Genomic DNA, 25,893 nt, shown 5'->3' with positions numbered 1-25,893 from the left:
GAACCTTCTGCGTGATGTCGTCACTGAAGCACTCATGTATCTAACCAATCGCGTAGCGAGACGTCAGAGACGGGTGACGTCACGGACCAGGAAACTATAAAGCACACCCGGATGCAGAGCACGGTAGCTTCTGTGTCTTCAGCAAGCGCTCTATGTTATCGTGTGTCTTATTTGGTGTTGTTTGTCTTATTTCATATAAACAAGTCACGATATCTTTGTCTGAGGACAAGAGTATCTCACACCAATCCATATATATATATATATATATATAAAAAAGACACGTATTATGGCGAGAAACAGCAGTTGAATGGGAGTTGAGTAAGCCTGGGCAGCTCTCGAGGGAGCCGTCTGTGTGCACTATAAAAAAAAAAAAAAAAGAAACTCGCTCTCAGAATACTGTGTTCCAGTGTTCCCCGCGGATCGCGGAAAAGAAGCCATTCGTGGGGTTCACAAATGGATCTGACAGAGGGGTTAGAGACGGGCGTTGCCCTTTCTCTGCCCTTACCTGCCAGGTTCAGTGCAGTCTCCCAGGTGGAAGCACGCTCTGCGGTTTCTTCCCCGGGTTGAGGCACCGGTATTTCACATGCCAGCTCTGAGGAGGTGGATATTGTGATATCGATCTGAGGACTCGCCACCTCACACACATCGTGTTAGGGAGTGGAGCATGCACGTCAGTTCAAAAATAAAGCAGCTGACGGTTCATTCATAAAAATGTCCCGGAGTGGAAATGAACTAGCGGGAGTTTTTATCTCCACTCCTGTTGGCTTTATTCTCGAGGGAATAAAAGTCTAACACGAGGCTTAGATCTCGCGTTTGCCGAGGCAGCGCGTGGATTAAGCCTGCAATAAGGAATATATAGCTCGAATCTCGCGTTTGCCGAGGCAGCGCGTAGATTAAGTGTGCAACAAAAAATATACGGCTCGCTCGGATCTTGCGTTTGCCAAGGCTGCGCATAGATTGCGTGCACGTAGTATATATTGTATATAATGTTTATACATAATATATATATCTGGAGGGAACTGAGCAGACGGGAGTTTCCCTTTCTCTCTTTCCCTATAATACCTTGCAAACTATTACGAGCTATAATTCTCTTTGTATTCTAATATATTCAGCCTGTCATTTTTGACTGTTTTGGGCTGCATTTAATTTAAGGATTAAATTAAATATTGAATACATTAAATTCTGAGGAATTTAAAGGAAAAGGGTGTCACCACCCTTGCTCCCCCGCAGAAAGCTTGGGGACCGGGACAGGTGACACAGCTGAAGTCCTTGTGAAGTAGGACAGATCTGCGGACTGTTATTACCACCAAGAAGGCTTCAAAGAGGTCCTGACATCTGTGGGCCAGGATCCATGAGGGCAGCCCCCTCCGGAGGGGGTCCTGTGTTAGAATATCTGACACCCGTCCCCCTTTGGCGCCCTCAGGGGGCCGTTATGCTAACCCTGCCACCCAGTGTGCGTCAGGGCACAACGGTCTCCACCGACTCTCCAAGGAGAGCCGGTTATGACTTGATTTGTCTGTTTTCTGCCGGTGCGCCGCTCCAGAACGTTGAATCGAGTGCTCAAAAACACCAGAGGTCAGTCTCGAGAGACTGGTTCCCTTAGTAGATTTTATGGTAGAATGGAAACTTCTACCGAATATATCAAAATGGATGCTGCTCATCAGAGGGTTACAGGGTCTCGCCCGCCCAGATTCAATGGGGTCTTTCCCATAGTGATGACCCCCAAGCAGTCTCTGGTTATGGAACAAGAGGTTATGACACTCTTGCGAAATGGAGCTATAGAAAGGGTTCCTCCTCCCAGCAAGCTGTCAGGCTTCTACAGCCGCTACTTCATTGTTCCAAAGAAGGATGTGTCCTATCATAGATTTACATGTGTTAAATCACTCAATACGAAAGCTCAAATTCAAGATGCTTACACTCAAACAGATTATCCCACAGATCAGGTCCAAGGACTGGTTTGTGGCGATAGACCTGAGAGAGGCATACTTTCAGGTGTCCATCCATCCTTCCCATAGGAAGTTCCTCAGGTTTGCTTTCGGGGGCAAAGCTTACCAATACAGGGTTCTTCCTTTCGGCCTGTTATTATCACCCCGCACATTCACGAAGTGCGTGGATGCAGTGCTGGCTCCACTGAGACTCCAGGGCATCCGCGTACTGAATTACATAGAAAGTGATTCTAGCTCAATTAGAGCAACTAGCAGTTCAGCATCGAGATGCTGCTCTGTACCACATGAAAAGGCTCGGGCTGAGGCTCAATGCCAAAAAAAAAAAAAAAAAAAAAGAGTGTGCTAGTTCCGGCTCAGACTACCACTTATCTAGGTGTAGTTTGGGACTCCACCATGATGCAGGCACATTTGTTTCCTGCTCGTGTGAGTTCCATTCTCGCAGCCGTGAAAGGGGTGAAGTTAGGCCAGTCACTCACTGTAAAACAGTTCCAGAAACTGTTGGGTCTTATGGCAGCTGCGTCCAACGTCATACCTTTTTGGCCTTCTGCACATATGACTCTTACAGTGGTGACTCAGGACCAGGGGATTTTCTCCGAGGGGAAATCCTTTTCGCATGATCAAAAGTCGCGCGGCAATGCCTTCGTGCTCTGGCCATGTGGAAAGATCCCTGGTTCCTGTCCCAGGTACCCGTGCTGGGGATTTCTGGTCGTCATGTAATGCTTACGACAGATGCCTCCCTCACGGGCTGGGGGGCGATCATGAGTGGTCGCTCAGCTCAGGGTCTATGGGAGGTCCTGGAAAGTGTCAGACAAGTTCTTGACACTTAAAACTATCTTTCTCCTGGCCGTCTTTTCTTTGAAGAGAATTGGTGATTTACAAGCGCTGTCAGCAGTTTGCACCTGGTATGGTGAAAGCCTTTCTGCATACCAGGCCGGCACATAAATCGGTTGGAGATGATGGTGGTGTTTCTAGCATTAAAACACTTTCTCCCAGACCAGAGAGGCCATCACGTGTTGGTCCGCACGGACAACACGGCAGTGGTCTTATATATAAACCATCAGGGGGGTCTGCGGTCTTGCCAACTTTACTACTTGGCCCGTCGGATCCTCCGATGGTCCCTAGGGAAGCTGCTCTCTCTGAAGCCAGCTTTCATCCTGGGGTATAAAGGGAGCAGACGCCCTGTCGAGGCAGGGGCCGAGGCCCGGGGAGTGGAGACTCCACCCAGAAGTGGTGGATCTCCTATGGAAAAATTTCGGTCGAGCGGAAGTCAACCTATTTGCTTTGGGAGAGTCAACCCAGTGACCACTCTGGTACTCCCGAACACATCCAGCACCTCTGGGTCTGGATACCATGGTACAGACGTGGCCGAAGCTACGTCTGTATGCATTTCCCCCGATCACCTTGCTCCCGGGAGTTCTGGAGAAAGTACACCGGGAAGGGGTCAGCCTAATACTGGTAGCCCCCTTCTGGCCAACCAGAGTATGGTTCTCGCACCTAGTGTCCTTACTAGACGGCTCCCCAATGGAGCTTTCCCTTAGACAGGACCTCCTGTCGCAAGCGGGCGGCTCGATAATACATCCCCGCCCAGAACTGTGGAAGCTATGGGCCTAGCCTCTGAGGGGGCCAGGCTCATAGATGCTGGTCTTCCAACTGAGGTTGTGGAGACCATCCTTAACTCCAGAGCTCCCGCCACGAGGAAGCTTTATTCCTATAAACGGAATTTATTTTCTGCTTGGTGCAGACAGAATAATATGGACTCTGTCCACCCTCCTATCAGCTTTGTGCTAAGATTTCTCCAAGAAAAATTATCGGAGGGCCTATCGCCTTCAACCTTGAAGGTTTACGTTGCGGCTATCTCAGCCTTTCATGCTTCTCTTGAGGGTGGCTTCTCGGTGGGTCGAGACCCCTCGTTACTCGCTTCCTCTGTGGCACACTGAGGTTGAGGCCAGCCTGGGACCTGGCTGTGGTATTACAAGGGTTAGCTGAGGCTCCCTTCGAACCACTCTCACTTTAAAACAGTTTCAGAGACTGTTGGGTCTGATGGCAGCTGCGTCCAACGTGATTACTATTGGCCTTCTGCACATGAGACCCTTACAGTGGTGGCACAGGACCAAGGGGTTTTCCCTGAGGGGAAACCCTTTTCGCATGATCGAAGTCACGCAGCGATGCCTTCGTGCTCGGGTCATGTGGAAAAAGCCTTGATTCCTGTCCCAGGGACCCATGCTGCCGCCACGAGGAAGTTGCATGCCTACAAATGGAATTTGTTTTCTACCTGGTGTAGAAACAATAATACGGACCCTGTCCTTTCTTCTATTAGCTGTGTGCTAAAATTCCTCCAGGAAAAATTCTCGGAGGGCCTATCTCACTCAACCTTGAAGGTTTACATTGCAGCAATTTCAGCATAACATGCTCCTCTTGAGGGGAATATCTCGGTAGGTCGAGACCCCCTCGTCACATGCTTCCTCCATGGCACATTGAGGTTGAGGCCTCCAGTGCGCACAAGGGTTCCGGCCTGGGACTTGGCCGTGGTCTTACAGGGGTTAGCTGAGGCTCCCTTTGAACCACTAGAGGAGGTTCCTGAGAGGTTCCTCACTCTTAAAACAATTCTTTTTTTTGGCTATCACTTCTCTGAAGCGGATAGGAGACTTACAAGCACTTTCTGTTGCTCCTTCTTTTCTTGAATTTGCTCCGGGAATGGTGAAAGCATTCCCGTATCCTAGACCGGGTTATGTCCCAAAGGTCCCTACCAATGTCCCAGGCCCCATTGTGCTTCAGGCCTTCTATCCTCCTCCATTTGAATCTGCGGATCAGGAAAAATTTAATCTGCTGTGCCCAGTAAGGGCTTTGGATGCTTATGTCCACAGAGCTGCCCTGTGGCGTAAGTCAGATCAATTGTTTGTCTGTTATTGGTCCCCTAAAAAAAGGCGGCCCAGCATCGAAGCAGAGAATGAGCAAGTGGGTGGTCGAGGCCATCTCACTTGCCTATGAAGCGGCCGGACAGCCTTCTCCTTTGAATGTTCGCGCCCATTCAACTAGGGGTATGGCGGCATCAAAAGCTTTGATGTCAGGAGTTTCCATGGGTGATATATGTGATGCAGCTGGATGGTCATACCAGCACACATTTATTAAGTATTATAACTTTGATATCGGCTCCACCCTAGGGTCCTCCGGGTTGTCAAGATAACTTTGACAAGTGTTTGAGCTACGGCTCAGTTGGGATTGCGTTCCCAATGCGTTGTCACGCAGCGTCGATAGTTCCCACGAAAGGGAACGTCTCGGGTTACAGATGTAACCCTGGTTCCCTGAGTAGGGAACGAGACGCTGCGTCTCTTGCCGTACCCCTGCACACTTGTGAGTGCTTGCTTCAGACTTATCCAGAAGCTACCGTGCTCTGCATCCGGGTGTGCTTTATAGTTTCCTGGTCCGTGACGTCACCCGTCTCTGACGTCTCGCTACGCGATTGGTTAGATACATGAGTGCTTCAGTGACGACATCACGCAGAAGGTTCCCAATGCGTTGTCACGCAGCGTCTCGTTCCCTACTCAGGGAACCAGGGTTACATCTGTAACCCGAGACGTTTTATCTAGTGAAACCATCGCTCATTTTCTGAAAAAAAAAAAAAAAAATTATATAAGGTTTTAACCTTAAATGCTCACCTTGAACTAGCTCTCTTCTTCTTCTCCTCTATTAGAATTCCAGCAGTGTATACACTGCTAAGTGTATTACTGCCCTCCACAGGCCAAAGTTTGAACTAATTGTTATATACTATTGAACTAGGATATTGCATATAAAAATTAGTTCCAACTTTGACCTGTGGAGGGCAGTATTATGCTTAGCAGCGTCTACAGTGCTGGAATTCTAATAGAGGAGAAGAAGAAGAGAGCTAGTTCAAGATGAGCATTTATATAATTTTCATTTTTTTTTTCAGAAAATGAGCGATGGCTTCACTAGATAAGACCTTTATTTCTCATCTGGGATCATGTTGAACAATTTGAAGCTGCAGTGAAACTAATTTTGACCTTCAACTGTTTGGTGCCCATTGAAGTCTACTATAAGGAGAAAAATCCTGGAATGTTTTCATCAAAAATTTTAATTTCTTTTTGACTGAAGAAAGAAAGACATGGACATCTTGGATGACATGAGGGTGAGTAAATTATCAGGAAAAGTTTATTTAAAAGTGAACTTTAACAGAGCAGCCATCAAGTGTTAGACAGTAATCTAGGTTATTACGTGAAGAAGTTTTTGGTCCAAAAATTAGAATCTCTTTTTTTTAAATTTAGTAGTAGGAAATTACTGGTCATCCAATTTTTTATATCAGCTATGCATTCTGTTAATTTAGCGAATTGGTAAGTTTTGTCAGGGCGCGAAGAAATAACAATGGAAACTAACGCCATGCTTCCTAATGATATCTCTCAAGGGTAGCATGTACAGAGTGAAAAGCAACGGCCCTAGTACTGAGCCTTGCGGTACTCTATATTGAACTTGTGATCGATATGACATCTCTTCCTTTACTACTACAAACTGATAACAGATAGGAATGATTTGAACCATGACAATGCAATTGCACTAATGCCAACATAATTTTCGAGTCTATTCAAAAGAATATTGTGGTCGAAAGTGTCAAATGCAGCACTAAGATCTAGTAACACTAATAGAGAGATACAACCACGATCTGATGATAAGAGCAAATCATTAGTAACTTTAATGAGAGCAGTCTCAGTACTATGGTATGGTCTAAATCCTGACTGGAAATCCTCACAGATACCATTTCTTTCCAAGAAGGAATGTAGTTGCGACGATACTGCCTTTTCTTATATTTTTGACAGAAAAGGTAGATTTGAGATTGGCCTGTAATTGACTAATTCTCTAGGATCAAGTTGTGTTTTTTTAATAATAATCTGACGCAATACTGTAGTAGACGGTTGCATAGTGATACTTTTCTCTCTAATATTGTCAATCTTGCAAGTAAAGAAGTTCATAAAGTCATTACTGAGATACTGTTTGGAAACATCACAATTTGAAGCTCTATTTTTCATTAATTTAGCCACTGTATCAAATAAATACCTAGGGGTTGTGTGTGTTTTCTTCTTAGAGATTTGAAAAAGAAGTGGATCTAGCATTTTTTAAGGCCTTTCTGTACTCATTCATTCTCCCTCTCCATGAAATGCGAAGAAATTCCGTTTTCTTCCAGCTGCGGCCCATTTTTCTGGCAGGTCTTTTAAGAAAAAAAAAATTGGATTAGTTTCCTTAATCTTCTTTAAGCGCAGAGGAACAACTGAGTCTAATGTGCTGGAAAAGACAGAGTCAATAGTTTCTGTTGCAATATCGAGGTCTTCTAAGCTGTCTGGTATGCTAAGGCGATGAAACTGATCAGGAAGTTTATTTATAAAGTAATCTTTAGTGGTAGAAGTGATGGTTCTACCATATTTGTGGCAGGGTGGCAATTTTGCAGCCTTACATGTGTTGTCTCACTACAGTAGAATTTAGAATGTAAATGCATCCCAATGCATCTTTATCATTATCTACATGGATATTACAATAACCAACAAGAACTTTATCGACTTTATCTGCAGCTAGTACTAACTCCGATAAAAAAATCAGCAAATTCTTTGATAAAGTCTGTATGGTGTCTTGGTGGCCTGTGTACAGTAGCCAGCACAAATGTCAACTTACATAATGTTACATAGAGTACCATCACTTCGAAGGAATTATATTTGAAGGACTTTTGAGTAATACTGTAAATATTACTACAAATTACCGCAACACCTCCTCCTTTGCCTTTCTGACAAGGATTGTGTCGATAATCGTAACCTTGAGGGCTAGACTCATTTAAAGTATTGTAATCATCCGGTTTTAGCCAGGTTTCTGTCAAACACAGCAAATCTAGATTGTGTGTGATAATATCATTTACAATAAGTGCTATTAAAGAAAAGGATGTAATATTCAGCAACCCAAGCTTTATCATTTGTTTATCAGTATTATCTGTTTTTTATTTGTTGAACATAAATGAAAGTTAGCCAGTCTGTCTGCTGCTTCCTGACCTGGGCCGTAGTTTGTCATGTTTCAGCTCTAAGACTATGTGCCATATTACTAGAGAGAAGAGCAGCACCATCCCAGGAGGGATGAATACCATCTCTTTTCAACAGGTCAGGTCTGCCCCCAAAATTTTACCAATTGTCTATGAACCCTATATTATTGTGCGGACACCACTTAGACAGCCAGTCATTGAGTGATGATAATCTGCAAACTATCTCATCACTCCGATGAACAGGAAGGGGACCAGAGCAAATTACAGTTTCTGACATTATACTTGTGAGTACAATGTCAGATAGTGCTATGACACATGGCGTAACTGTGCTGATAGCCTTTTCAAGCCAACATATTTAGTTTAAAATGTACATTTATTGATCCGAAAACAATCTTTGTTATTAATTTTGTCATTTTGTTTATTTTTATTAATAATGATAACAACATTGTCAATATTTGCTCTTAACCGATGTTGGGTGAGAGTCCTTGTTTTACCATTCTTAATGCTTAAGAAACAGCAGATTGATCAAGCATTTGGTTTTGTGAATCACTCATGAAACCTGACAATGATAACCAACAGACTAAATGATAAAGCAATGAAAGAAAAACAACAGATTTCAAAACAGACCCATACCAAACAAATCAGTGTTGGGTGAATATGATTATTACAGTTTTAAAAAGACTTGAAACATTTTGGTTGACTAAATGACTGTAGTGAACAGCAGACATGATGGCACCAAAGCTTCACAACAGAAGTTCACACGTCAAAACAAGAATCCTTTTGTCCTACTTTGATTAAAACAAGAGTGTGATAGGACCCTCAATGACAGCTAAAGGACTATTGTAATTAGCACTGCCAAAGGTGGAGGGCAAGGAAAGATGACATCAACGGCCCATTGACCACAGGCTAATGTCATCACTAGTTACCTTTGTTCACCTCAGCCCTCCATGCCTGAGTCCAAGGTGTAAATGGCCATGGACTCCTATGGCTACCAAACCAGTTCAGGCTAGAGCACAGCAAGAACAAAGAAATGTTCCAAAAGAAAGACAATTTCTAAACATATTGGCTTGAAGTTTGGACTCTACGAGATCTGAACACTCCCACACAGACTTTGAGAAAGGTTTGAAAAAGAAATAAAGCATCTCCAAGGTCCTAAAGACATTGTTTTATTTAAATGTGTATTGTGGGACAATGTAACAAGTTCTACAGGATGAAAGGTGGGCGTGATGGCCGGACACCTGGAATGCTACGACCCAATCACATCACCACATTCAAGCAGCCCAACTGCTTCTGCAGAGGACTTTGCCTCCCGACCTGCTTAACTCAAGTACCTCCAAAATACAGAACATCTTCCGTATTGCGTAGACATTAGCATTTTCAACACAATAATTAGCCTAAATTTTACAGGGATCCTGAGATCCTTTAAGATATGTTTAAAAAAAAAAAAAAAAACCTTCTTGATAATAAACCATATATATATATTAGTGGTGGGCATATATTATTTTTTTTAATCTAGATTAATCTCACTGTAATCTTGGAATTAATCTAGATTAATCTACATTAAAATGGCTCATTTGAATTGTGCCGAAGACATTTGCTGCGTCCCAATTCGCCTACTTATACTACGCCCTAAAAGTATGTACTCTTTTTGTGAACAAAAAGTACTTACTTTTGAGTGCGTAGCAAAAGAGTAGGCAAGCTTTGGGACATACTATCACGTCATACAATTGTGTCTTTTCTCTCTGTCGCATCCTGTCACCGTAAACTGGCCTGTCAATCATCTTACATCCTCCACATTTCATTTAGTTAATTTCCTACCGTATCAGAGAGAAATGCAGCACGTTGATCTGCAGTCACGGGTCTTTCATGTGGAGAATTCTTCTCATATTAATGCATAATAATGCATTTAAAAGTTAATGGCCAATCGGATCTTTATGAAAGTTCACATTGGTATTTGCAAATATTGACATCTTTCCGGCTTTGAAACATCATTGATTCTCATGTTCATTCATGTTTATTTCATGCTATAAATGGACTCGTAGTAAGAGATGATCGGTTTATGAGCCTCTTGAGCTGAGGTTCTACAGCAATCTGTCACGACCATGGTCACGACACATTAAAGAGCCACAAAACGGTTTTTATTGTTTGAATTTCTTAAAAAACTACACAGTTTTAAAGCTGGGACTTTGTTTAATATCATAAGTAACCTGCTCTGTCTTCTCTGTCGACGTGTTGTCATTGTCCTCTTTGCTCCGTGATGTATTTTTCACTGTGTGGTGTGACAGCGCCACGGCTTGTCGGACAAAGCAAAAGTAACTAAGGGGGGCGCGTCTTTGCGAAGGGTCAATTCGGCTAGGTATACACATCCGTGCTAAAATAACAAGGTGAAAGTCATAATAGCTTGCGTAGTATAGACCCAGCTCCCAACCCAACATTGAGAATAGATTAACGGCGATATTTTTTTTAATCGCCCGATAAGAGTCTCACTTTAACGCAGCACGTGAATGCCGATAACGGCCCACCACTAATATATATATATATATATATATATATATATATATATATATATATATATATTAGTCTCAGGTTACATATGTAAACAGGGTTCAAAGGGAAATCAACACTGCTTTCGAAAACGCTATGGGGAACGTGAACCGGTGTCTGAAAACATATCAACTCACAACAATCCTATTGGCCGGCGACAGCCTATGACGTCATCATTGCATCAAGCTTCTTTTCATAGAAAAAAGGGTACCTTTAAGGGAATGTAGCCAGGGGGCCCGAGGGAACCCAAGCCAGTCACTTGTCATGGGAACGTACTCGACCCTGATTGCCACCAGGGAGGCCGACCTGGTCTAACAGAAACCTAGTCTTGGCCAACAACCTGTCTGATCACAGAGTCTCAATTCACATTCTTTAGAGAAGAGGGACAGCAAAGAGGAAGTACCCAACTCAGACCAGATCGTAGAGATGGGCATCCTGGAGAGCAAGTCTCAGCTTAAAAGCAACACCAGCCTGACCTGCTGCCGCATATAGTGTTGGAGCCTGCCTATATCATGAGATAGTTGCACTCATCTCGTCAGTAGGAGACATTGACGCGTACCCATACTCACTCCATCAACACCAACGAATTAACCTGCTGAAGTTAATGAATGCGAGCTGAATACAGGTCCTTCAATGCCTTCTCGATCTCAGTATGAAGATCAAGAAGGAATGGAAAGCTTACGGTGGCTGGAGGATTATGGCAAAAAAGGAACCGTTCGACAAAGAATCCGCGAGCGGTTTCTTTCTTAACATGCTCCAATGGCAGCTGCAGTCTGCCAGAGGCGCGTTCCATAATCCCAACACAGCTGTACATGCGTGGGGGCAGGGTGGCTTTGAGGATTCAGGAGGCTCACCATCTTCGTCCTCATCAGCCATCTCCTGCTCTCTTGTTTAGCTTAGATTGCTGCTGAATCTAGTGATGTCAAAGACAACACCTATGGTCGCGGGGAATTTCACCCCTTCAACTCTTCAACAAGCTCCCGCTGAAAACCCCATGATCTAGTCTCTACTCTGCCTCAGCAAGTGTAAGACCTGAACCATTAGGTGCAGCTGCCGGTCCTTCTCTCGAGGAAAAGACCAGAAGAGAGTGGAGCATTTTACAAGTAAAACACACTCACAATAAAAAAAAACAAACAGATCCCACAAGAACTGCCTGTACATGCTTTTTTGTTCTCATAAAAGACAACGTTATAGGTTATATGTGTGATCAGATGTCAACACTATTTAACACTATGTCAACATTTTATAAAGCCCCGTGCTGAAATGCATGGAAAAAATTAAACTGCATGTTTTAGGCTAATAATCATTCGAAACATGAGGATGTTTTATTGGGATATTTCATCCCTGCATTTTAATTCCACTGTAGTTAAATTGTGTCTATCTTTTAGTCTATTTTTGTGTTTCTTCGTTTTTCAAATCATAAGAATGAATTAACAGCCAAACAATGTTCTCATATTTTTAGTAGGCTACAAAGAAATATTTTAATAAAAAGTGATCAACAGGTCCTTAATTAATTTACAAAGGAATGATTTAATAAAAAGTAATCACACACATCTCAGTAGCCCGTGTTTGTTCGGGACTTGAACCCGTGTCATTAGTGATACTGCTGACCAACGTTCTACCACTTGACTATGAGTTGACTTTCCCCCGAAAAGCCCAGAAGAGAAGTTCTCTTTTGCAGCAGCAACAAAGCATCCGCGCATGCAAAAGAGGAGTGGCCTTCATTCCTCTCACTTCGCAATAGTAAAAATAACCCTCATTGCACATAAATTGTTGAGGAAATTTCTAGTACTGACTGAGATATTATGGTCTTGTGGTGTATTTTTTTTAATGTTTATTAAAGTGCAAGAGGGCTGTTCATTAAATAGTTAATTAAATAATTTATTGTAAAATGCTACCTGTTGTTCTTAACAAGTCTTTTGCACTTGAATCTGTTCAAAACATTTTACTTTATATTTTTTTGTCTATTGTGTAATTGTATTAAAAAGATCAGAGCTCTTTTTGTTATAAGGTAAAGAGTTTTTAAACCTGTTATACTATGACAACCCTTTCTGCAACTTATTTCAATATCGTGATAATACCATATACCGTGATAAAAGCTTCAGCAATTATCGCAGCATGAAAATTTGATACCGTCACATGCCTAATGTGAATGTTACTGACCTCAATCTCTCCAGTTTACAGTGTGAATCCTTCAGTACGTCACATAAGTGCTTCACTCCAGAGTCTCCTAGTTTATTCTCACTCAGGTTCAGCTCTCTCAGGTGTGACGGGTTTGATTTCAGAGCTGAAGTCAAGATGACACACTGTTTCTCTGTAATACTGCATCTATTCAGACTGAAGACAAAAAGAGAAAATGACTCAAATCCATGTTCAGTTCATGTGTGATTTAAAGGAATCATGAATAAATGCCATACAGTCACTAATAAACCAGCAAAAGCATGGAAACTTAATGATATAAATGAACAAACCAAGACAGGAGCAATTTGAGTTACAATCCAAGTCTGGATCCGTCCTCACTCCACAAATAAGTGAATTTATCACTGTAGATTAATATATACAGTCAAACCAAAATTTATTCAGACACCTTGAACATTTCATTCATTAATACAGTTTATTCACTATAGTAACTAAATGGTACTAAATGGTAAATTGCACTAAATGGTAATTAAATATATGACAAGATCTCAGAGTTAATTTCTGAATAATTTTTGATTTGACTGTTGAATCAATATAGAAACAACTGAAAAATTAACATTTAAAAGGTCAATTTTCACTTTGGTATTGCAAGAAATCTTGTACATTAATGAGTGTAATTTACAATCTTACAATACATATTTTGCCTAATAAAAGAAAATGTAGTGAAAAGTACCATTAGTCCAGTATAAATGTAAGATTTCAGAATAATCTATTTGTGTCACAGTTTTGTTGTGTTTTATTATCATGGTGTTGCTGCCTGTGTGTGTTCCCTAGTTAGTGTCCTTGGTTGTTAATTAGTTCCTGCACCTGTTCTGTTTTACTTTGATTACTCTGTGTATTTAAATCCTTAGTTCTGTCTCTTCATTGTTGTGTGTCGTTTATGTTGGAAGTGGTTGGGTTTACTTCTTCTACATGTTATGGTATATTCACTCTGTGCCAGAGCTCGTTTGACCTCCAAAGCCCGGTTTGTTTGACAAGTGTGGGTGCTCTGTTCCATGCCTCGCCGTGGTTCATTTTGCCATCCCTGGCCCGCTTGGAAGAGGTGGGCCAGAGCACCTATGAGTGGATCAGATACTCTCAGATTGTTCAACATTAGGCGGTTTTGATTTATCGATGTTTAATTTAACGGGGAAGCATTTTCTAACAAATAATGGAAATTTCTGTCAATGGTGGGTTCAGAGTTCAAAACAACTTTGTTATACACCAGCAATCAGTAAACATGATTAATAAAATAACTCATAACTCATGCTGTGTTTTCTGATTTTGAGCTCATTTCTTTTAGATATTTTACATAAGCTCTCCTTCACAGTCTCTCCTCAAGATATTGTTCCAACTATGATATTAAAGCAGTTTATTGAGTTGATTGGTCCTTTTGTATTATCAATAATTAATAAGAGTTTACTGTCTGGAATTGTTCCATCTGACTGTAAACATGAGTTGGGTACACTATCCTCTTTTTGGACGCATCAAGTAAAAAATGTAGGTATAGTTTGCAATAGTGCATTGAAATTAGATAAACATAAATTAAGTCATCAAAATCATTTTTTTAATCCCTAAAATGAAGCTTTTTGTATCACGGAAGGACTTAGAAAATGTTATTCATGCTTTTATTTTCACAAGATTAGACTATGGTAATGCAATGTACTATGGCGTTCAACACAAAAGCTTAGATTACAGCTGGTCCAAAATGCAGCTGCAAGGCACTTGGAAAAATGAGCATATTACTCCAGTTTTAAGAGAACTACATTGGCTACCGGTTTCCTATAGAAATAATTTTAAGATACTGTTGTTTGTTTTTAAAGCGTCACATGGTACAGCTCCAACATATATAGCTGATCTGATCCAGGAGAAGAAACGTCTCGGTTACGTATGTAACCCTCGTTCCCTGAAGGAGGGAACGGAGACGTACATCAGTAGTGACCGACGAATTGGGATATCGCTTAGAGAGCCCTATCAGCTTCGTGTAAACTAAAACAAGCCAATGGAATTGGCGTGTGATATTTGCATAATGCGCACCGCCCCCGACAGGTGTATATAAATAGGAAGCAGATGCAATCGCACTCTGTTTTTCGCTGAGGAGACAACTGGTGTCCGCGCTACAGCGAGGGTACAGAAACTGTGGCGACGGGACCTGAAGGAGGGAACGAGGGTTACATACGTAACCGAGACGTTCCCTTTCAGTCGGTCACGTTCGACATACGTCAGTAGTGACCGACGAATTGGGATCCCAACTAAAGCGCCACAGTTACGAAACCCCTTCCAGTGCCCAGCCCATGCATGGACTGGCCCGGGGGGCAGTACGCATATGGAGTCCCTGGGATGGCTCCACCTGGTAGGGGGAGACTCATCTGACAGGTGACAGCAGAGCTGGCTCTGCTAAGGGAAAGACACGGACTCGGCCCGTAGGGAGTTTTAAACCGTGGAAAATTACACATATGGGACCGCTCACGTAGAGGGGTCACGACATATGGGCCCCAGCCAACAGACAGCGTCAGCGACGGATGTAGGCCTGGCATCAGACACTCCGCAATGTCCGAGCCGAAGGGGGAGGCGGAGGAACTCGACAGGGTTCGCCAGGCGGGGAACACGACTGGAGTGAAAGTATGCACGTATCCGGCCAGTGGCGGGAATGGCATTGCAAGCCGACACTTAGAGTGGGTACAACACGTCTACCAACTAGTGGATGCAAGTACACGTGAGGATACCGGCTCTACACGTAGGCTATAAAACCTAGCGAATGTGTTTGGTGTCGCCCAGCCCGCAGCTCTACAGATATCTGTCAGCGAGGCACCATGAGCCAGCGCCCAGGAAGAGGCCACCCCTCTGGTGGAGTGGGCTCTCAACCCGAGCGGGCAAGGCACACCCTGGGATTCGTACGCCAAGGCGATGGCATCCACTATCCAGTGGGCCATCCTCTGCTTGGAGACAGCCTTTCCCTTCTGCTGACCTCCGTAACAGATGAAGAGCTGATCTGAGGTCCTGAAGCTTCACGTTCTATCCACGTAAACGCGCAGAGCGCGGACGGGACAGAGCAAAGCTAGGGCTGGGTCTGCCTCCTCCGAGGGCAGCGCTTGCAGGTTCACTACCTGATCTCTGAAGGGAGTGGTAGGAACCTTGGGCATGTATCCAGGCCGGGGTCTCAGGATGACGTGAGAGACACCGGGCCCGAATTCTAGGCACGTTTCGTCGACCGAAAATGCATGCAGATCCCCTACCCTCTTCAGGGAAGCCAATGCAACCAGAAGAACCGTCTTAAGAGACATTAGTTTCAGGTCGACTGATTGCAAGGTTCAAAGGGATGACCCCGGAGAGCTGTGAGAACCAGGGTCAGATCCCAAGAGGGTACGGAGGAAGGGCGAGGAGGATTCAGTCTCCTGGCCCCCCTCAGGAACCTGACGATCAGATCGTGTTTCCCCAGGGACTTACCCTCAACTGCGTGGCGATGTGCGGCGATAGCGGCAACATACACCTTGAGGGTGGAGGGAGACAGCCTTCGCTCCAACCCCTCTTGCAGGAAGGAAAGCACGGATTTGACCGAACATGATCGGGGGTCCTCTCGGCGAGAGGCGCACCATTCGACGAACAGGTTCCACTTCAACGCGTAGAGACTCCTAGTGGAAGGAGCTCTAGCAGAAGTGATGGTGTCTACGACCGCTTGCGGGAGATCACTCAGAACCTCCGCATCCCGTCCAGGGACCACACGTGGAGGTTCCATAGATCGGGACGTGGGTGCCACAGGGTGCCCCGTCTCTGAGTCAGGAGGTCCTTCCTCAGAGGAATCGGCCAGGGAGGGGCTGTCGCGAGGAGAATGAGGTCTGAGAACCAGGTCCGAGTGGGCCAGTACGGAGCCACTAACAGAACCTGCTCCCCGTCCTCCCTGACCTTGCACAGGAGTTGTGCGAGAAGGCTCACTGGGGGAAACGCATATTTGCGCAGACCCGGGGGCCAGCTGTGTGCCAGGGCATCCGTGCCGAGCGTGCCGCCGGTCAGGGAATAAAACCACTGGCAGTGGGCAGTTTCTGGGGAGGCAAACAGGTCTACCTGGGCCTCGCCGAAATGCTGCCAAATCAGCTGGACCGCCTGGGGGTGGAGCCGCCCCTCGCCCGCAAGTGGAGGCTGCCGTGACAGCTCGTCGGCTGCACGGTAGAGCACACCTGGGACATGAGTGACCCGAAGGGACCTCAGATACTTCTGACTCCACAACAAGAGATGGCGGGCGAGTTGCGACATGCGACGGAAGCGTAGACCACCTTGACGGTTGAAGTACGCAACGGCCGCAGTGCTGTGTGAGCGGACTAGAACGTGCTTGCCTGACAACAGCTTCTTGAAGCGGGCCAGCGCAAGACGAACCAATTGATATGCCAATGCAGCTGAGGCCCCGTCCAAAGATCTGCCACTGCATGCCCGTTGTACGTGGCCCCCCATCCCGTGGCAGAGGCATCTGTGGAGACCACAGCGTGCCTGGACACTCGTTCGAGGGGTACTCCGGCCCGCAGGAACGAAGGGTCCGACCACCAGACAAGGGTGCGACGGCAGCTCAGTGCCACGGGGACACGGAGCGTGCCGCACTGCCACGCCCATCTCGGGACCCGGCCGCGGAGCCAGTGTTGAAGCGGTCTCATATGAAGCAATCAGAGCGGCGTGACCGCGGCTGCAGATGCCATATGCCCCAGGAGCCTCTGAAAATCTTTCAGTGGAGCCGCTGTCCTGCACTTGAGCGAGCTCAGGCAGTTCAACACCGACTGGACGCGCGCCTCGGTGAGACGCGCAGTCCGTGCGACCGAGTCTAGCTCGAGACTGAGACAAGAGATCCTCTGCCCGGGGGCGAGTTTGCTCTTGTCCCAGTTGACCCGAAGACCCAACTGGCTGAGAGCTAAAACCATGTCGGGTTGGACTTTGTACTGACATGCCCGACCCTCGAACGCAGACCGTTTCTTTAGGAAGGGTCTGTGTCGAGGCAGAATCGAGACATGAAAGTATGCGTCCATCAGGTCTATTGCTGCAAACCAATCCTGGGGACGGTCCAGGATTGGCCGTAGCCCACCGCCCTTTTTCAGTACAATGAAGTAAGGGGTTGTAGAACCCCGGCTTCATATCGGCTGGAGGGACCGGCTCGACTGTATCCTTCGCCAGGAGGACAGCAATCTCCGCCCGGAGAACAGGTGCACTGTCCAGCGACACCTGAGTGAAGTGGACACTCCTGAAAACCAGGGGGACGCCGGGCGAACTGAATCGCATAGCCGAGTCTGATAGTGCGAATGAGCCAGCGGGACGGGCTGGGAAGCGTGCTCCACACCACCAGACTCCGAACCAGCGGGACCAAAGGCACCACAGACGCATCGGGGGTGGGGCAGCAAGGCAGAGAGGGACCCGACTCGGCCCGGAGTGGGGTCGGACTCTGCGAGGCAGCAGTGTGCATGGGAGACGGCGCACGGGACGCGGTCTGCGCCATCACACTGCCACCTGCTGGCGAATGGGGAGGGAGCTGCCAGCGGCGAGGCGGGGCCTGGCACACTGGCAGACACACCTTGTTGTGACCTGGAGTTTGAGGAAACTGCTCTTTTTGTGGCAAAGTGGGTACCGCTGGACTCCAGAGAGCCAGCGGCGGTAGATGGACAGCCGCCACAAAATCCCCCCGGCCCTCCTCCGGGGGTGGGAGAGCAGATGGAGTACACCACTCCCTGGACACACCGAGGAACCGGCCCAAATCGCAACACACACACTTTCACTCTAGGCGTGTGCTGCGAAAACAGCAGTTGAGAGCTATAGCTCGGATCCTCGGGAGCTCGCGACCTCGCTGTAGCACCATTACACCGGCACACACGGCTTGCTGTGAATCCTCTTCGAGGCAGTTTAGTTCACACAGAACAGTCTTCTTAAACAGGACACCACTGAATGGCTCCGAAGCGAAAGACAGAGTGCGATTGCATCTGCTTCCTATTTATATACACCTGTCGGGAGCGGTGCGCATTATGCAAATATCGCACGCCAATTCCATTGGCTTGTTTTAGTTTACACGAAGCTGATAGGGCTCTCTAAGCGATATCCCAATTCGTCGGTCACTACTGACATACGTCGAACGTGACCGACTGAAAGGGAACCACAGATAACATTACGCTCTGAGTAATTAAATCTCCTAGCGGTCCCGCGGACGTACCGGAAAATGAGAGGAGACCACTCCTTTGCGGCCGCCACAACATCAGTGTTGTGTTAGAGATGTAATGGGTTTTTATTAATGCCTCATTGAATTTAAGGTTTTATGTGTGACTGTGTGTTGTACTGAATCTAAATGTGATTTTATTGTTATTTTGCTTTGTCCCATGTACAGCAATGTGGTCAACATTTGTTGTATTAATATGCACTTTATAAATAAATTGAACATTAAACAAAAAGAGTGATCAATACACACTTATATTTAAATTTACACATAATTACCCTTTGAAAGTTAGGAAAGACATCTGTGTGTTTATAGTGCAGCTGTTTTTTTTCAATCTATCACTTATTTGAGGAGTTTTCTAAGCTCTGGAAGAAAACCATTGATCTCCCTCTACAGGAACTGAAATAATTATTGACCCATGATCAAACTGTCTGTCAAATATTTGAAGCTTGATGTCACGTTTTCATTGTGTTTAATTTCCTGTTTAATTGTATTACTTTACATTGTTGTGGCTCTGTGTGACCCTAAGAAAAAACTTCCTAGTGAGGAAATATTATTTTCAGATACAGTAAAATTACAATTAAAAGTAGAGATACATCCATTTCAATTTTCTTGGCCAATTGTGATTTCCGATTTTTTTTGTTAGTGTGATCTGCCGATACAGATTTTTGCTTATACCGATTTTTGCCAATTCTAAGAACTATAGTTGAAAGCATATACAAATGAAAATCTACTTTTCTTCAAGGCAAAGTTTTCTTTTCATTAATAAAAAAGTAAAAAGTCAGTAATAAAATAAAAACAAATAAATAAATTGCAAACAACAGATAACACATAAATGCAATAGAATAAAGAGAGCTATGAAACTGTTAAAGAAGTTTTTCATGTTAAGAAGGTTTTTATTCAGGTTTAGAAACACTACACAAATTAAAGTAATCAAATGATAAATAACACTGGATAGTCTTCATTGTAAAAACTAAGTACAGATGCTTTCAGTTAAAGTTATAAAACTTGTTCAGTCTAGAGCAGAGAGCGATTTTCTTTGTCTTTTGTTCTTTGGTTAACATGACAGACAGCAGCAGGAATATTAATCCTTTCATGCACAGAGATCACTACAGTGAACAGCTATTCAATAGTTGTTTTCTCCTATATAAATGAGTCTGAATGTCACAGTTGCACATCAAGTCACTACATTGGACGCTAATGTGTCATGCAATAAACTGCCACCCACTGGGCAACTTTTGCAAGTGCAAAAAAAAGTTCTCTAAAACAAGATGGCAGACAGAATAACACATGTGCCTTGCAGGGGAGGAATGTCTGTTCATTCTTTCTATTCTAGGAGACCCTTGCAGGTAAAAAAAAAATATGAGGACATCAAGCAACAACTAAGGAGCAATATAATTGTTAAAATATCCAAGTATTAATTTTGTGATTTGAGGAAATTGTGATTAATCATGTGTCCACTCAAGTGGACATCATGCTTCACTGGCTATATTTAGACTACAATTTATAGTATTGCTGTTGTTGTTGTTGTTGTTTTTTGAAAATACACCATCTGCAGTAATGTTCTGGCTGAAAATCAATTAAATTTTTATATAGCAATATTTTGTGGATATTAGTTCTATCATTGAGAGTGATGATCCTTGAAAAAAACTGTACTATTAATTGTAGTCTAAATATAGCCAGTGATGCATGATGTCCACACATGATTAATCAATTTCCTCAAATCACAAAATCAATACTTGGATATTTTAAAAATTATATTGCTCCTTGATGTCCTCGTTTTTTTTAGTCAATACAGTGGCAGTGGACCCTAATGTGTCATGCAATACACTGCCACCAACTGGTGAACTTTTGCAAGTGCAAAAGAAAAAATAACAGAGACTGTTAAAAGTTCTGGAATATGTTCAAAATACATGAACACAATGTTAAAGAGCAAAAAAAAACAAAACATGTTTTATAGTGTTTACAATATTTTTTTTTAATAATTGTTTTTCATCCGTTTAAAATTGCTTTCATCCGTTCTTCAAATGCGCGTTGTCCACTCTAGTGGACATTTCACCAACTCCTTGAAAAATGCATGTTTGAAAAAAATGTACGCCCAATTATTTTCATATGCCAGCCCATGTTCCCAACATTATGAAAGGCATTAGACAAGGGCAGCCAGTAACATCTGGATCTGCATAGGTGAATCAACAGACTAGGTAAGCAAGCAAGAACAATAGCTAAAAATGGCAGATGGAGCAATAATAACTGACATGATCCATGATAACATGATATTTTTAGTGATATTTGTAAATTGTCTAAATGTTTCGTTAGCATGTTGCTAATGTACTGTTAAATGTGGTTAAAGTTACCATCGTTTCTTACTGTATTCACGGAGACAAGAGCCGTCGCTATTTTCATTTTTAAACACTTGCAGTCTGTATAATGCATAAACACAACTTCATTCTTTATAAATCTCTCCAACAGTGTAGCATTAGCCGTTAGCCACGGAGCACCATCAAATTCATTCAGAATCAAATGTAAACAATATAACAGTATACAATACTCACATAATCCGACGCATGCATGCCGCATGCATGACGAACACTTTGTAAAGATCCATTTGAGGGTTATCTTAGCTGTGTAAACTTTGTTCAAGGCAAGCGTGAGCTCCGTGGGCATGGAGCACGGGAATTAAAGGGCCAGTAGCCCTGAATCGGCTCATTTATAATGATGCCCCAAAATAGGCCGTTAAAAAAATTAATTAAAAAAAAATCTATGGGGTATTTTGAGCTGAAACTTCACAGACACATTCAGGGGACACCTTAGACTTATATTACATCTTTTTTAAAAAAAGTTCTAGGGCACCTTTGATGAAATAAACTGATTTTCAGGTTTTTTTGTAGGCTCAAAAGGTACAGAAATGGTAATCTAATGTATAACTATAGAACTATAGATTAAACTTTATTAAAGTAAATCAAGAGCAGTTATTTGAAATTATTTATAAAATGAAAAGATACTTTAAATGTGAAATTAAACCCGCCAGGAGGTGGCAGCAAGTCCCAGTTTATAAGCGAGTCATTGATATTCAACCGATTCATTCAATTGGCTGATTCAATCAGGAGTTCAGAGACGCAAAACAATTCTGTGGACTTTGTCTGGAACTATTTTCGTTGGCGAAACAAGCAATTTGGTGTCTAAAATGTAAGTCACTTAATATAAAGTGCTTGTTTATTAAACTGTATGATGTATAAAATCAATATCACATTTGTAATCAACTGATTATCACATTTGTAATATATCAAATGTACAATATGTAATAATTTTGTCTGTTAAAGGTGGCTAGAAGCCTATTCAAAACAAAGTCGTAGCTTGATGAAGCCAAGTTTTAGAGCAGAATCTTGGGACATGTGGTCTCCATCTCAACGGACGGTGCAAAAGAATAGGGATTGGAATCAGGAACAAATCATGTTCACAGATGTGATTATTAACGTTACTGTAGTATGAAGCAGAGCAGGAGCGAGTGTTGTGGAGCTGAACGAGGAGCTGGAGCAATTGATCAACACACGCCTCACGAGCAGCGGGACTTTTATTATGACACAGTCGCCGGCGCCGCTTCTGCTTTTCCGGTCATGAGTATGAGGTAACACAGCTCTGTTTATCATATTAGATACATTTGAGAGTGTTGAAAATGATGTTATAACGTTACTCTGCGTTCGCTCGGCAGCTGCTGTGAGACACTGTTACACACTGCAGATCGATAGATCGATTTTACAATATCATATTAAATGCTGGATGATTGTGTTGATAAATGGCATGACATAAATTTTAAAACGTATTGTATGATGGAGAAAATGCTGTATTACTGTTAATAAAAATAAAGCTGGATCTGATTATGCTATGTTAGCTACTTGACTAAATAGTGTTTTTCTCTGATTCATGGTAAAGCATGGTACTCGCAAAAAAAAAATCAAGAAAATTGATTTAAACCATATGACTAAACGTGTTGAGCTACATAACATCAATTAATTTTCTGTCTATAAATATATCAAAACAGATCTTCCCTTGTCTATTAAACGTGTAATATATTAAAGCGTCTAAGGTGTTTCCATGGTTTCTATAAAATAAAACCGGAAACCGAGGGTAACGCGGGTATGACGCCATTGACAGGCGACTCCTCACACGTCCCGGAGCCTTGGTTAAAACTGCAATTTTATCATGATTTACAAATAGTTCGAAATATTTGGGATATTGTTAGTACTCAAGTGAACAAAATATATAACACTGGTCTATTGGTTTTTGGATATTTTACTGCAAAAATATTACATATTGCACCTTTAACTAAATATTCACCAAGGCATTTTGACAGTTTTGACTGTCAAAATAAGTGCAGTAAGCCACTCATTTTGGTACTTGTGACTCACAAGCTGTTTGAGGTTGAGAAGCGATTTGTGTGCTCCACTAATACAATGTGGAGCTCACATTTTGTGTGAATGCAAAACCTGTGGGAATGACAAAATATTTGCACAATACAAGCACAATTTAACCAGAGCAAATGAAACGAGTGAGAGAGAGGAGGCGGGTGTCACTTCGCCGTTGGAGAGTATAGAGGAAGGATGTGCAGCTGACGTTATTGCCTGTGACGCTAGTAACAAAACGGATAGGCTCGGAATCGGAAACATGCAAGACTGTCCAGCCGGTCACCGATCCAGGCCGGTTATGCAGAAAATCGTCCAATTCCAATCCCTGGCCGGTCGGTCGATTGGTGCATAGCTAATTAAAAGTACTGTAATATTGTTAATAAATGAACAATACTCACATCAGTGTGTTGAATCGACAGTGTTTATCCTGCAGTAGAGCAGCTATCTGATTCACTCCTGTGTCTCCTAGTTCACGTCCACTTAAATTCAGCTCTCTCAGGAGTAACAGGTTTTTACCCACAACTCTCTTCACATACTGACAGGCTTCATCTGCAGCAGGACTCAAAAACCTGCAGAAGAGACAATTCAGTTCTCAACTAAATGTGTGTTGCTTTACAAAACTGGCTTGGGAAACTGCATGTTTGTGAACATCTGGAGACTCATAGACCTGCTGTAGAGATACAGTGAATCTGGGCTTGATGGAAAACAACTGTGTTCAGAAAACAATTTGACTAAAAGGTTATCTAGAATTTTTACTGAGAAGTGTACACAAAAACAAAATTGTGCATGTTAATTGTCAAGGTAATTCTGGATTGTGGAATACCTTGACAATTAACATGCACAATTTTGAACTGTAGCTTGTACCACAACTAAACTGTATTGACGGTTATAATCATCATGACAGAACCCACAGCATCTGATCTGATCTTGATCATTTTGATGAAACAAATTGTCCAACTCATTATATAACTAAAATAATGCATTTGTTATGAATATTTAGCCAGCATATAACTAATTTTGTATTATTTCATCCCGTCTCACCTCAGTGTCTTCAGTTGACAGTTTGGTTTCTGTAGTAAATCATTGAGCTCCTTCATTCCTGATTCTCCAGGATCATTTCCTGTGAGATCCAGCTCTATCAGGTGTGAAGGGTTTGATCTCAGAGCTGAAGCCAGAGCTTTATAACCTTCTTCTGTTACACTGCAGTTAGAGAGTCTAAAACAGGAATGAAAACATTCAGCTGATTAATCAGTTAAACCCGAACAATAGAAATCCTTAAAGTGAATTTTATTTTGTTCTTTGTACAAATGTATTAAAAGATAGTTGCAAACACTGACAACTGAATATGGAGGCAAACAAAAGGCACAGAGAACCGTAATATGTTCTCTGTGCAACATCACTTTCAAGGTTTCGATTATCAAAAACTATACAGGTGTGTACAGTTGAAGTCTTTAATCTGAATGATCCACAACAAGCAACCTGAAAATGTTTGAAAAAAGAGAAAACTAAAGTTTGGGAATGACTTAAATAAAGTCCAGACTTGTGGAAGGACTTGAAACACAGCTCATGCTGGAAAGCCTACAAATGTCCCTGAGCTGAAGCAGTTTTGCAAGGAGGAGTGAGACAAAATGAGACAAAATTCCTCCACAGTGGTGTAAAACACTCAAACTAAAGGAAGTGTTTTGTCGAGACTAACTGAAAAGCAGAAAACAGAATCAAAGATACACAGGTCCCGCAAAAACACTATAATACATTAATCCTGTCACATAAAATCTTAAGTGATATCTACCAGATCTTGCCCTCCTTTCTGTGGCAGATTTACCAGCTCTAACACACTCATCTGAATTCTGTCTCAACAGTATGCAAATAATGATTAAATCACTAATTTATAAATTTCTATGAACTAAAACAGCACCATTTAAGTGTTTACATAAGAACTACAATACAAATATATAGATAATACTTTATCCTAAAAATATGATAATATCCTGCATTTGCATTACATTCTGTACTGTGGTAAGAAGGGGTGCTGAGGGTACTGCCCATTAAAAAAAAAAATGTTGTATTGTATAATTACACTGGGTCTCCAACTAAGCACTGTTTGCAGTCCATAATAAATTAACACAATCTTCTTGATTCTCCAACCGAGTTTTATGGTACTCTAAGAAGCCTTTAACATTACTATATGTTAAACAGTAAACCTGTAACATGTCTGTAGCAAACATTAATGTCATGATCACGGTCTGCTCCTGTCAGTTCCCGGACTTCACTTCCCACAATCCTCCCTGCCAGTCACATGTTCACTCCACACCAATCACCTGTCGCCACATACAGCCATGCACACACTCCTCACTAATCACCACACCCAGCTGCAGCTTGTTACCTGGACTATAAAGTACTCTCTTTCACACCATCCGATTGCGAAGTCTTGATTACCTTGTGTGTCATTTCCGAGCATTTATATCCTGTGTACCTGTTGTTACTGTTCCTCTCTGTTACCCGTTCTTGACCCGTTGCTGCCTGTCCTGACCCTTGCCTGTTATACTGTTCTGTGAATGATATCCGCCTGCCTCGATCTACTGCCTGTTCCCTGACCACGATTCTGCCTAACCCTCT

General features: G+C 43.0%; 1 protein-coding gene across 6 annotated transcripts in view; it reads right to left on the bottom strand.

The window, feature by feature from the left end:
* LOC137002332 (NACHT, LRR and PYD domains-containing protein 12-like) overlaps positions 1-25,893 on the bottom strand; it is a 53,201-nt gene that overhangs the window by 6,865 nt on the left and 20,443 nt on the right. For all 6 annotated transcript variants that reach the window (XM_067361885.1, XM_067361883.1, XM_067361884.1 and 3 more), the window contains 3 exons: positions 24,319-24,492; positions 23,676-23,846; positions 12,682-12,855 (listed from right to left, as the gene is read on the bottom strand). In XM_067361885.1, the coding sequence (XP_067217986.1) occupies positions 12,682-12,855; positions 23,676-23,846; positions 24,319-24,492 (519 nt within the window). The remainder of the gene's footprint in view (positions 1-12,681; positions 12,856-23,675; positions 23,847-24,318; positions 24,493-25,893) is intronic.

The sequence above is a fragment of the Chanodichthys erythropterus genome, chromosome 16, assembly GCF_024489055.1.
Source record: "Chanodichthys erythropterus isolate Z2021 chromosome 16, ASM2448905v1, whole genome shotgun sequence".
Taxonomy (NCBI): Eukaryota; Metazoa; Chordata; class Actinopteri; order Cypriniformes; family Xenocyprididae; genus Chanodichthys; species Chanodichthys erythropterus.
This window is presented reverse-complemented; position numbering and strand designations above follow the sequence as displayed.